The 13,231-nt window shown below is 51.4% G+C and overlaps 1 protein-coding gene across 1 annotated transcript; it reads right to left on the bottom strand.

Moving 5' to 3' along the window:
• Positions 1-68: 68 nt before the first annotated feature.
• On the bottom strand, positions 69-2,178 carry CLPSL2 (colipase-like 2). Its single transcript, XM_012646571.1, has 3 exons — positions 2,107-2,178; positions 1,321-1,443; positions 69-164 (listed from the first exon to the last, which is right to left on the bottom strand). The coding sequence occupies exons 1-3, from the start codon at positions 2,176-2,178 to the stop codon at positions 69-71; spliced, it is 291 nt and encodes a 96-aa protein (XP_012502025.1).
• Between the last annotated feature and the right edge of the window lie 11,053 nt (positions 2,179-13,231).

The raw sequence follows: 13,231 nt of genomic DNA, 5'->3' as shown, positions 1-13,231 counted from the left end.
GGGGCGCCCAGGGCCTCTGGCCCCAAGGGAGGGAGGAAGGGGCAGCGGTGACCAGTCTGTGTCCTCCTCTAAAACATATGGCACCGACGGGGACACATCAGGTCCTTGGATATGCAATTCAAGCCCAGTAGGCAGGGGCAGATGATGTTGGTGGCTCCCTTGGTCTGCGGGAAGTGGGCATGAGAGTTGGGGGTCACCAGAACGCAGGAAGGAAGGGGGCTTAACCTTGCTGGAGACCAGGAGCAAGAACCCGGTGTTGGAGGGAGCCAGACCTGGCGTCTGTGGCTCTGTAGCTTATAATTGCATGGGCTCAGGCAAGGTGATGAGCCTCTCCAACTCAGCGTCCTCATCTGTGAAATGGGGATAATACGCGTGACAGGGCTGTTGTGAGGACCACATGAAATAAAGTAGGTGCCCATAATGCAAAGACCCTCTGGCCACTTCAGCTGTAGGATCAGGCCACGGCAGGAACCCTGCTGATTCCTTAGGGCACTGGCAGATCTCGAGACAGGAACATGGAGGCTGGGCCCATCTTCCTTAGAGAGGTTTGGGCCCAGGGCCAGGTGAGCAGGAACAAGAGGGACTGTGCCTTCTGCTCTCGGCATTTCTACCAGCTACTGACAACAATGCTTGATTGAGCACTGTCCTCGCCAGGACTTGTACTCGTCCCAGTAACCTGGTGCGGTAGGTAGTTTAGCCCCACTTTGCAGATGAGGAAACTGAGGCTCAGAGAGCCCGGGTGACCTGTCTGAGGTCATAAAGACAGGGGGTAGGATAGCCAGGATTTAAATTCAAGTCCAACTCCAAAGCTAAGGTCCTGCTACTGCAGTGCCATACTCCTCTCAAGAAATTAGGCCATTTTGGCAGGGAGATGAGGATTGGTAGTACAAAGGTCTTTTCCCACCTACCTTGCCTCAGTGATATTAGCATAAAGACAATTATTCATTCGACAAGCATTTGTTGAGCGTCTACTATGTGTAGGCACTAAGCTGGGGGCAGGGACTTCATAGATGAATAGAATGCCATCCCTGCCCTTAAAGAGTGCCAACCATCGGGCAGGTGGACGGAAGGCATGGCAAATCAGGGAGACGCATGCTCTGCTGAGGGGATGAGCCCAGTGCACGGGCGCTCTGAGGAGGGAAGGCTTCTCAGAGGAGGTGGCTGGAGTTGTACCGCAGGATGAGTAGGAGTTTGCCAGGTGGAAAAGGGAGAGGGTCACTCCAGACAGAAGGCACAAAAGCAGGTGGGGATACTTGTTTTTTTTTAACCTCCCCACCCCTTCCCTACTTGCCAGAAGGAGCTGCCCCAACCCCGCCTCACCTGGGGCAAACAGACCATATTTTTTCTGGCCCTGGGGGCACAGAAGGCTCCACCAGAGTCCAAGTCCATGAGGCAGCAGCCAGTGTAGCACTCAGAGTGGTGGAAGCACTTGTCCCCGGTCATCTGTGGGGACAGCCAGGATGTCTGCCAGGCTGGAGACAATCCCGGAGAAGCCATAAGATTGTCACCCCCAGGTCCCACCCCACACCCCTCTCCCAGTAGGGTTCAGGGGAGCAGGGAAGATGAGAAAGGGGGGCGGGGCCTCCCTCACTTCCGTGGGTCCCAAGAGTGTCCTGTGCTGGCTGGGGGGGGCGGGGGGAGAGGCAGATACTCTCAGATCCCACTTGAGTGGTGGGGCAGAAAGGGAGGCAGGGAAAGAGGGGGAGGCAAGAAAGAGTCCTTGTGCCTAAGGTCACTAGGCAGTGGTGGGGAGGAGGGAAGGACAAGGGGGAGAAACGGGAGCAAGTGGGGAGGATTTGGAAGTGAGCCCAGGGCTGAGTCCGTGGGGAGGGGCGCTTGGGGGGGGAGCTGGGAAGAGACGGTGCTGGTCATATGCCAATTTCTCTCACCTCCAAGGCCGTCAGGGGAAGGTGACACGGCCTTCGAAGTCCCTTTGGGAGCGCCCCAAGCTTCCAGCCTGGGCAGAAATCCCCAGTTTGGGGGTGGTGCCGGTTCCCACCTCTCCCTCCAAAGCTACCCTGCGCCTGGGCTCCACTGCCTGGGACGCCCCAGCTGCCACTCCTGTCGCGTGGCAGAACGTTCAAGAAGCATTCTTTTGGCTCTCACCTTTTTATCCGGCACAAGCCCGCCCCAGCAGAGGAGCAGGACCCCCGCCAGGAGCACGAAGGCAGTGGCCATGGGCCTGGGTGGCAGAGGTTGGGTGGGGATCCGGAGGGGCCGCGGGAGAAACACCCTTTCCCTGCCACATGACCCGCCCCAGCCACCCTCGCGGAGGAGGGTGGACAGGACATTCTGGCGCTCAGACTGGCTGGCCCACGGCCACGGCTGCCCAGGCGGCCCCCCAAGCCTCGGGGAGGGTGGAAGGAGGAAGGGCGCTCTGGCCTCCCACAGGCAGGATTCTAGACTGTAGGGGCCCTAGGGCCTCCTTATGTGTTACTTCCAGATAAAAGTTGGTTTTTTTCTTTAGAGACAGGGTCTCCCTCTGTCTCCCAGGCTGTAGTGAGGTGGCGTCATCACGGGTCGCTGGATGCAGCCTCGAACTCCTGGGCTCAAGCAAGTCTCCTGCCGCAGCCTCCCAAGTAGCTGAGAGTACAGGCAGGCGCCACCACCACCACTGGCCTCCAAATAAAAACTTTAAACTGTAAAATAAAACTCTGTTTTTAAAAACTACACAAAACTGGCCTGGAACAGTTGCTCAAGCCTATAACCCCAGTACTTGGGAAGGCAGGAGGATCGCTTGAGCCCAGGAGTGCAAGACCAGCCTGAGCAACACAGCAAGACTCCATCTCTACTAAAAATAGAAAAATTACACCACACACCTGTAGGCCCAGCCACTGGGGAGGCTGAGGCAGGAGGATCGCTTGAGCCCAGGAGTTCGAGGTTGCAGTGAGCTGTAATTGTGCCAGCCTGGATGACTGAAACAGACGTTGTCTCTTAAAAAAAAAAAGAAAAGAAAAAAGAAAGAAAGAAAGCTACACAAAACTTACATGCTGAAATAAAAATAACTGTCTTCCTGTTACGGATTCTTTCTCTGCCCTTGCTGCACCGAATCACCCAGCGATTTTTCGGATACCCCGGTCCCATGGTCTGGTGCTCCTCACACCTCTCTGGGCCGCAGCGTCCTCATCTGTAAGCAGCAGCGGGTCGGACCAGATGGCCTCTCAGTCCTGGATCTCCTCTAGTCCTAATGATTCTATGAACTGTCTAAGAATTTGTCTGTGAATTGTGTGACCGTCACCATGTGGGTGCAAAACGCGGGGGCAGGAGAGAGGAAAGCTCAGAGGGAGGGGTTAAAGCAGCCCGCACGCGTGGGGGACCGGGGCCAGACTTCCTCAGGACTTCCCTCGGGCTCAGACTTCCCCCTCACCCCGCCTGCCTGCTTCTGCTTTTATTTTCTTATTTTTATTTATTTATTTGTCGTCATTATGGGTACGTTATAGTTGCATATATTGGTATGGTGATGTGATATCTGGATACAGGTGTACGATACGTAATAATCAAATTGGGGTGACGGGGTGTCCATCACCCCAGGTGTTTATCATTTCTTTGTGTTAGGAACCTTCCAATCCCACTCTTTTAGTTATTTTAAAGTACACCATAATTTATGGTTGGTGCTTTTTAAAATTTCGCTTAAGAAAAGATCTGAGGAGCCCCGTCTTGGTGGGAACTTGGGTCTTTTCTCCAAAAATAACAGCCCCCACTGCGCTCGGGGGGCTTTGTATCTGTTATGTCACGAGCCCTCCCTGTCTTAACACTGGCCGTCCCGGACTAATTAACGCTAGCTGTCCCAACAGAACTCCGAAATTTCTGGGGCCTGGCGCAATAATGCTTCATTTACCGCTCACGTGAAGTCTGACTTGGGGCAAGAGACCCTTCTTCCGCCTTGTGGCCGCGCTGTCTGGAGGCCTGGCCTCCGGGGTTGCTGCGGAAGGGGAAGAGACGGAGGGAGGGAGCACACAGACACCTGCGTGCCTGAGCCAGGTGGCACTTCCTTGCCAAACAGACCGTCGGCCAGAGCGAGTCACGTGAACGCAACCTTCTGCAAGGCAGGCTGAACAATTCAAGGGATTCTCGGAGCGTTTCGTGTGTGCTGTTGCTTCTGCTGTGTAAGTGTCGTCTCCGTCTGTAAGGCGGAAAGCTCAAGGTGAAGTCCCTTGTCCACGTACCACGACTAAATGGCTGAGGCAAATACAAATCCCAGGTACCCGAGCTGTGGAGTCCAAGCTCTCACCACTGTTCTACACGGCCTTGGGCAGCCAGAAGTCTTTGTCCCCAACAATGGGATTCCTGTCATTACTGTGTCCCCTCCCTCCGGCAGTCACAGTCTAAACTCTCTTCAGATCTGTATTCAGCCACCTTGGTTGGCCGGTTCCGGCCTGGCCAGAGCCACTTACGCTGTGCAGGGTCCCTTGTGAACTGGAGAGGAACCCCGGGGTGAATACTTCCTGTGTCATTTACCACTGTCCCTTGCCCATCCCCTTGCCAGTGTTGGATACTTGGTGAGTACTGCTGACAGCTTAGGAAAAGGGCGAATTTGAGGGCAGGAGGTCAGCAGCTGTGTGCCAGGGTTGGCAGCCCCTGGGAAGTCCACTGAAGGCCCGAGAGGGCGGCGAAGCCCTTGAAATTCTATGCAAAATATTGTGTGCGTGGCTCCCCCCACCCCAAACCAGAGAGGTGCAGTTTTCCTCGGAAATGACTAGCCAGAACCTGTATTTTAAGGCAAGGAAACTGCAGCCCAGAGAGAGAAGAGACTTCTCCAGGTGAGTCGGCTGTGAGCAGCAGAGCCAGGCCCAGACGCCATACTCCTGACTCCAAGTCCTGTGCTCGTTCTCCTGCACCAATGGCCTGTCTCCAAACCCAGCCAGGCCCTGGTCACAGGTACAAGCACAGGTCCAGGATGGGTCTGCAGTGGGCGGGGCGGGAGCCAGCTCACCAGGATGTCCAGGGCAGAGGCTGGGTGGGGGTCACTGAACCACCTGACCTGTGAGCCTGGCCATAGCTCTGCCCCTTGTCGGACCCCAAAACTGGCCACCTCAGACGTCAGTGAGAACAAGGTCCAGGTAAGGGCAGAGGAGCACCTCGCTAGTGGACCTCTGTCCCCCAACTCTAAGTCCCTTCACCTCCCTCCTCTGACATTCTCTGGTGTCTTCTTCGCTCCTGCATCTTCCTGGTGGCCCAAGTGGTGGTTTCCATGACAGTGTTCTCCCTGGTCTGCAGCAAGATGAAAAAAATAAGGGTAATGCAGTTGTGTTTTTGTTAAAGGTAAGTATATTTAGTTTAAGAGCAATTCTTTATTCTGAAATTACATTCTTCCTACTTTTTTGGTGCTAAAATGAACTTTTAGGAAGTAATGGCAATGATACAATAGTTTTGTTTCATTTTCTATGTTGTGATTTGGTCAAATACACAAATTCTGTCAGTCCCCATAAGTTTTTGGAAGTTTTATCAGTCTATGAAATGCAAAATAAAATTCTGGAGGCAAATGACCTAGTGGAAATTGCCCATGACTCAGTGCATTCCCGAAGGATGTCTCAGAGTCCCCTGGGCAGGGTGATGGACGAGTCGGTGCCCCGAGAGTTTGAAATGCCGAGACAGATCAGCAAAGGCTTCCTAAAGAGACCACGGGAGGAAACGTGGGGAGGCGCAGAGGCGGAGGCACCGAGCTCCCACGCAGGGCGCCCAGGACGTCCTGGGGCCGAGCACGAGGGGCCGTGCTCTTTTGCTAAGCCTCGAGGGGCCTGGGGTTGGGGCAGGCGGAGGCTCAGGGCTTCCCAGCCGGGCTGCCGAGTGAGTGAGCAGAGTAGGCGGATGGGACAGCGAGGAGAGGGTGTCCACTGTGTCTGGAGGGACGCAGACTCAGGGCAGTCAGTGCTCCAGGGAACTTGGGGCACCATGAGAGTAACCCCAGGGGAGGTGGCTCCTCAGTGGGAAACTGGGCTGGTGGGGGCAGTGCCGAAGTCAGGGCGGGGGACCCTAGCCTGTGAGCCAGGCGCAGGGGGTGAGGGTGGCTGTCTGTCTGTGACTGTCTGGCCCTGCCCTGTCTGTGAGAGGGAGAGGCCCAGCCTCCCCCGAGGGAGACCGGCTCAGGCCCAGCTCAGCCCGTCCTCACCCACGCGCACACCGAACCGGGGGCGGGCTCGGAACACGGAGTTCTCACGTTATGTCGTCCCAGGACAGGCTGGCCCTGGCGAGGGGCTATCAGCTCAGCTTGGCAGGAAGACAGGCCTGGAAGGAGGGCGCTGACTGGGAGCCTCTTCCCAGGCCTGGCTGTGCCCTCAGGCCCTGGGCCCTGGAGGACAGAAGCGGGCAGTGATACCTGGCGGCCAGGTGTGTGGCCCCCTTGCCTTCCCCCCCATGGAGGTGATGGAGCTTCTCCAAGCAGGTTAGCCTAGGACAAGGCCTTCCTCAGAGCGGCCGAGTAGGGCTCCCCGCAGCCTCTGTGTTCAGGAAATGTTCACGCAGCAGAGATGTCCCCAGGGAGGACATAGCCGGAGGATGCCCTGACCTGGCGTTCTGCCCACACTGCCCCGTGCAGGGCGGGTGCACAGACTCACCGGCACCAGGTGACCCGCGGCTCTGCCTTCTCCCACTCCATGAGTCTGAGCCACAGTAGTGCGCGTGGCTCTGGCAGTGAGCCGGAGTCACCTCAGGGAGCCGTGGAGTAAATTCAACTCCTTTAGCTGCCAGTGAAAGAAACACAAGCCAAACCAAGTTATTTAAAAAATGAAAGCCAAAAGGAGCAGTGTTGGGTCAGTAGCTATGCGAGCCTGGCCCCGGGCGTCCAAAGACGCACGCGTTGACACTAGGTGTCTCTCTCTGCAGCCCCTGCCTTTGTGGCGGCCTCTTTTCGTCTCTGGGAGGGAGACTGCCTCTCTGTGGACAGTGACGGGGAGGGAGGCTCAGCTGTACAAAGCTCCACGCGCCTCCCTTCAGTGCCCATATAGAAAACCCTGGAAGAACAGGGGGACCAGGGACTTCTATCGATGGAACCTCATGGGGCCTGAACAGGGCAAGTTCCCAAAGCCAGGGAGACGGGGAGTGGATGCCAAATAGAATTACAGGTGTCTGCGACATCCCAAGTTGCCACATGGAGGATTGTTCTGCTTTAAGACCACACCTGGATTCAGGAACGGCTCCTCGAGCGCAGGAAGGAGCCATGGACATGAGCCTTCAGCCAGGGCGACACCAAAGGAAGGGCACTGGGAACTCGTGCTCACCGCACCCCAACCCCAAGAAGCCTTGAGCTTCATTTTATAGACCAACGCATTTCAATCCCTTTTGGAGTACAAAACACGGTGAAAGATACATTTTATTCAGGTGTCAGACAACTAATATTTGTTATTGTCATCCGTTTCAGTTAGTTGGTATCTGTGCCGTGCTGGTTGCTGGATATTTTGATTATTATCAGGCAAACGTGTGTGTGTGTGTGTGTGTGTGTGTGTGTACATATACACAATGCGTTGATGTGTGTATGGAACTAAAGTTTCACAAAACAATACTTACATTTACTGTATGTGATCTTCTCGGAGATTTTCTATTCTATTTCATCTTTTATTAAATAAAAATGCTGGTTAGTGAGAAGTGGACAAGAAAAAAATGCATCTGGGCCCGGTGGCTCACAAGCCAAGGCAGGAGGATCGCTTGAGCCCAGAAGTTCGAGACCAGCCTGAGCAACAAAGCAAGATCCCATCTCTACAAAAAAATAGAAAAAGTATCTGGGCATGGTAGCACACACCTGTACTCCCAGCTACTCAAGAGGCTCAGGCAGGAGAATTGCTTGAGCCCAGGAGTTTGAGGTTGCAGTGAGCTGTGATCACACCACTGCACCCCACTTTGGGTGACAGAACAAGACCCTGTCTCAAAAGAAAAAAAAAAAAGCTGAACAAGCCAAGCTACAGCAGCCCCCAATGGAACAGAATAAATGTGTGGAGGTGGCCCAGGTTACCTGGATGGGGTAAAGTTAGGTTTCTACTTCCTATCTGAAAATTTTCCAATTTTTACAGCATTGAGGGCCAACTTATGCTTTTTATTTCTACGCTTCTCTTTCATATAGATCTAATACATTGGTTTTTTACAAATCAAATTTCCAGTGGTCAAGGGTGTTACCCCCCTCTGGGAATTTGAACTTTCCCCCTCGCCAACGCACTGCACTTTTGCACCCACCTTGGTCCACTCTCCGGCAGGTAGGCTTCCGCTGACTGAATCCTTCGTCACCCTCTTCTAGCAACAATCATGAGCGAATGAGCCTCCACTCTGTGGCATCAGCTTTTGCTGAATAAAGTGTGCCCAGGAACCAGGAAGTGCCAATACTCTTCTCTGTCCTCTCCCAGGCGCTGGTAACTGGAACTTGCTCATCCCTTTCCGGACTTCCACAGTAATCGTAGCCCTCCTCCCTAAAAGCAGTTGCTTCACAAACAAAATACTTGCCATTTGGGGAAACCAAGGCAAGAGATGGCTCTGGGAAAGACGGGCGGATAGACGAGCTCACCTCCCCTTTCCAAGTCCTCTGATGGACCAAACTCACTCCCTTCCCTGGGACCCCTGCTCTCTGCTCACCTGCCAGCTCCTCTTAGAGAGGATGCAATGAGAGCACTCAAAACTCAGTAAACATCTGTCAAATAAATAAATTATAAAATAAACAAATCACGAATAATGGAATCTCATTTACTGAGGCTGTAGGATACACAAATAGGTTTGGCTGTGATCACACCGCTGCACGCCAGTTTGGGTGGTAGAATAAATGGCTTAATGTAAGATAGAAGTTTATTTCTCTTTCATGTAACATTCCGAGTATACACCGTCCAGGGAGGATATGGCAGCTCCATAGCCTCGGCAGTCCAGGCTTCTTTAATTTTGTTGCCCTGGCATCCACAGGTGTTGCCCCGGCATCTACAGGTATTGCCATCGTCAGCATGGCCCAAGATTGCTTACCAACCTGCTCATATTTCACTCAGTGAGATGGAGGACCTGGAGGGAGGGGCAGCCTCTAAGGACTTTTCCATTCCATCGACTAGTCATAGTCACGTGGCCAAGCCTAGCCGCAAGGAAAGCTGGGGAACGTAGTGTGTATTCTAGGTGGTCATGTGCCCAGATAAAAATCAGGCACAGGCCAGAGTCTAGCAGTCTATGCCATGTTTGGAGTAGGGGGCAAATAAATACAACATGCAGGCTGAGGTGGGGTATGCTTGCTTTAGTTCATTTTATTTTTTAAATTGGCATATAATAAGTGTACATTTTTAGGGGGTACATAGTGACGTTTTAATACAGATAATATATAGTGATCTGATCAGGGTAATCAGCAAATTCATCATCTCAAACATTTATCATTTCTTTGTGTTGGGAACGTTTAATATCCTCCTTCCAGCTATTTGAAACTATATATTATTGTTAACTATAGTCATCCTACAGTGGTATAGAACACTAGAATCTATGCCTCCTATCTAGCTGTAATTTTGTATCCTTTAACAAATCTCTCCCTATCCCCGCTTTCCCCTCCCATCCCCAGCCTCTCAAGTCCTCTGTTCTACTTTTTGCTTCTATGAGATCAACTTTTTTCAGCTTCCACATATGACTGAGAACATGTGGTGTTTAACTTTCTGTTCCTGACTTATTTCACTTAGCATAATGTTCTCCACTTCCATCCGTTTGTTTCCGCGAATGGCAGGATTTCGTTCTTTTTGTGGCTGAATAGTATTCCATGGTGTATATATACCACACTTTCTTTATCCATTCATCTGTTGTTGGATATCTAGGCTGGTTCCACATCTTGACTACTGCGACTAGTGCTGCAGTAAACATGGGGGCGCAGAGGTCTCTTTGATATACTGATTTCCTTTCCTTTGGGTAAATGCCCAGTAGTGGGATTGCTGGATCATATTTCTATTTGTAGTATTGTGAGGAACCTCTATACTGCCTCCGTAGTGGCTGTGCTACTTTATATTCCTGCCAACAGTGTCTAAGAGTCCTCTTTTCTCTGCATCCTCGCCAGCATTTATTTTTTGCCTTTTGATAATAGCCATCCTAACTGGGGTGAGACAACACCTCACTGTGGTTTTGATTTGCATTTCCCTGATGATTAGAGACACTGAGCATTTTTTTTTAAAATACATATTGGGCCATTTGTATGTCTTCTTTTGAGAAATGTCTGTTCAGATCATTTGTACATTTTTTAATTGAATTCCTCTTCTCCTCCTCCTCCTCCTCCTCCTCCTTTCATCTTTCTTCTTCTTCTTCTTGTTTTACAGATGAGATCTTGTTATGTTGCCCAGGCTGGATTTGCACTCCCGGGCTCAAGCGATCCTGCTGCCTCAGCTTCCGAGTAGCTGGGACTACAGGCCTGTGCCACCACACCTGGCTTGCATTGTTTGTTTCTTTGCTGTTGAGATGTTTGAGTTCCTTGTACATTCTGGATATTAATCCCCTGTCAGATGAATAGTTTGCAAATATTTTCTCCCATTCTGTAGATTGTCTTTTCACTCTGTTGATTGTTTCCTTTGCTGTGCAGAAGCTTTTTAGTTTGATGTAATGCCATTTGTTTATTTTTGCTTTTGTTGCCTACACTTTTGAGGTCTTACTCATAAAATCTTTTCCCAGACCAATGTCCTAAAGGATTTCTCCTATTTTCTTTTAGTAGTTTTATAGTTTTGGGTCTTACATTTATGTCTTTAGTCCATTTCGGGTTTTTTTGGTTTTTTTTTGTTTGTTTGTTTGTTTTTAGAGACAGGGTCTAGCTCTGTCACCCAGGCTGGGCTGCAGTGGCGTGATCATAGCTCACTGCAGCCTTGAACTCCTGGGCTCAAGTGATCTGCCACCTCAGCCTCCCAGGTAGCTAGGACTACAGGCACGCACCACCATGCCTGGCTACTTTTCATAAATTGATTTGCAGAAATGAGGTCTCATTATGTTGTCCAGGCTGGCCTTGAACTCCTGGCCTCAAGCAATTACGGGCATGAGCCCCCATGCCAGCTTTGATTCATTTTGAGTTGATTTTTGTATAGGGTGAGGGGTGGGGGTCTAATTTCATTATTCTGCATATGGATATCCAGTTTTCCCAGCACTGTCCTTTCCCCAATGAATGTTCTTGGCAACTTTGTCAAAAATCAGTTGGCTAGATATATGTGGATTAATTTCTGGGTTCTGTATTCTGTTCCATTGGTCTATGTGTCTGTTTTTTTGCCAGTACCATGCTGTTTTGGTTAGTACGACTTTGTAATATATTCTGAAGTCTGGCAGTGTGATGCCTCCAGCTTTGTTCTTTTTGCTCAGGATTGCTTTGGCTACCTGGGGTCTTTTGTGGTTCCATACAAATGTTATGACTTTTTCTATTTCTATGAAAAATTTCATTTTTGATAGGGATTACATTGAATCTGTGGATCACTTTGAGTAGTATGGGGTGTGTGTTCTAATTCCACAAGTTACACTCCCATCTAAGCCCAAGAGTCTCTAAGCTCCTTAATCATGCAATCTCCATTCCATGGCCTCTCTGTCTCCTGGACTCACATTTCACTCCAACATCCCCCAAAATACAAGTATCCAGGGTGAGATGAGAATGGAGAGGTCCTATGGTAAGAATTCATTTCCCTCTGTCATCCTGCATCACCCGACCAGCAGGGCTGGGCCAGACACAGCGGCCCACATTTGCAGTTCCTATAAACACCAAAAACGTGCCGGCTGTGTGCCCACAGGATGTCACCAGTGCTCAGCCGCCAACTTGGACAGTTTCCAGCCCTTGCAGGCAGGATACACTGCACAGCGCCCTCCCCACTTCCCAGTGATGTGACCCGGGGCACCGTTGGCCTTGGGGAATCTTCCCTGAGGTTCATCCCAGGGTCAAGTCTTCGGAATCAGCTCACGTCCTTGGAAGCAGCTGAGATTCTCACATTTGTCCTGGGGGCTCAGACTTTCTAGCACTTTCTGTAGAACACCAGGTAACAGCAGGAGGTTTAATCCCACTTCGGGGACTCAGCTCTCTTTCTCTGCCTCCCTTTCCTCTTCTCACTCTATTCTATGTAATGAGGTCACTGCGTCTCCAACAATAATACATGAACCATTTTAAGGAATCACATTTCTATGTTTTTCCGTGACTCTTTGCTCCTTCATTTTGCCCTCCATTACTCACCAGCAGATACGCCGCAGCAAGTGCCGGATGTTTAGGGGAAACATGGGGAAAATGATCTATTCGCTTAACTTGTTCCCCCTAATTAAGGAAAGACTAGTTTTGACTGTAGGACTCCTTGGCAAGCCCATGGAAAAGAGGCACTCTAAGGTGTCGGTGGCTGAGAAACTCGGGAGCAACGAGAGGCTTTCGAGGAAAGGAAAAGTGGAGAGGAGGGGACCTCCCGGCCAGGGCTTTGGTTCATCCTTTGGCTCAGCGGCAGCAGGCGCTGTTGAGGGGAAGCCCGCTTTCCACCCCTTTCTTGTTCCTCTCAAAGGAATCCACGTCCTGTGCCAGGACACGTGGATGGCCATAGCTACTTTTGGGCAGGGGTCACAGGCAGTAAAGGTCCCACATTTGAATGTAGTATTGGGTATTTTTCTTTTCATCCTTGAGCGGAAGAAGAGAACTGACCCAGTGCATGGACCCTTGGAATAGTCACCTGTTGCATTAATTACCTTCTGTTGCATAACGAATTACCCCCAAACCGAGCGGCTTAACAAATCATTTATCGTCCCACGCTTTCTGTGTGTTAGGAGTCCAGCCACAACTGAGCTGGGTCCCCTGGCTCTGGGTTTCTCACAAGGCTGGGGGCCAGGCGCGGTGGCTCACTCCTGTAATCCTAGCACTTTGGGAGGCTGAGGGGGGAGGATTGCTTGAGGTCAGGCGTTCAAGACCAGCCTGAGCAACATAGCAAGACATCGTCTCTACAAAAAATAGAAAAATTAGCCAGGTGTGGTGGTGTACACCTGTAGTCCCAGCTACTTGGGAGGCTGAGGCAGGAGGATCGCTTGAGCCCAGGAGTTTGAGGTTGCAGTGAGCTATGATGACGCCACTGCACTCCAGCCTGGGCAACAGAGTAAGACCCTGTCTCCAAAAAGAAAAAAAAAAGGTGTTGGCTGGGGCTGCGGTCAACTCTAGAGTCATATTTAGGCTCTACCGGGGAAGGATCTGCCTCTAAGCTTATTCAAGTGGTCATTGGCAGGTTTCATGTCCTCGCAGGCTGTCGGACTGTTGGTCTCGGTTGTGCACAGGCTGTTGGCCCGAGACCCTCCCGGGTTCCATACCCCACACTCC

This window comes from Propithecus coquereli, unplaced genomic scaffold (assembly GCF_000956105.1).
Source record: "Propithecus coquereli isolate 6110/MARCELLA unplaced genomic scaffold, Pcoq_1.0 Scaffold248, whole genome shotgun sequence".
Classification (NCBI taxonomy): domain Eukaryota; kingdom Metazoa; phylum Chordata; class Mammalia; order Primates; family Indriidae; genus Propithecus; species Propithecus coquereli.
The sequence above is the reverse complement of the archived record's forward strand: the minus strand, read 5'-3'. Positions and strand labels throughout refer to the sequence as shown.

Bases quoted from the DNA above. Each gene is read 5' to 3' on its own strand.
- CLPSL2 (XM_012646571.1), bottom strand. From the start codon at position 2,178: ATGGCCACTGCCTTCGTGCTCCTGGCGGGGGTCCTGCTCCTCTGCTGG. The intron at 1,444-2,106 runs GTGAGAGCCAAA...CTGTCCCCACAG, and splicing joins GGCTTGTGCCGGATAAAAAG to ATGACCGGGGACAAGTGCTT. The intron at 165-1,320 runs GTGAGGCGGGGT...CACTTCCCGCAG, and splicing joins ATATGGTCTGTTTGCCCCAG to ACCAAGGGAGCCACCAACAT.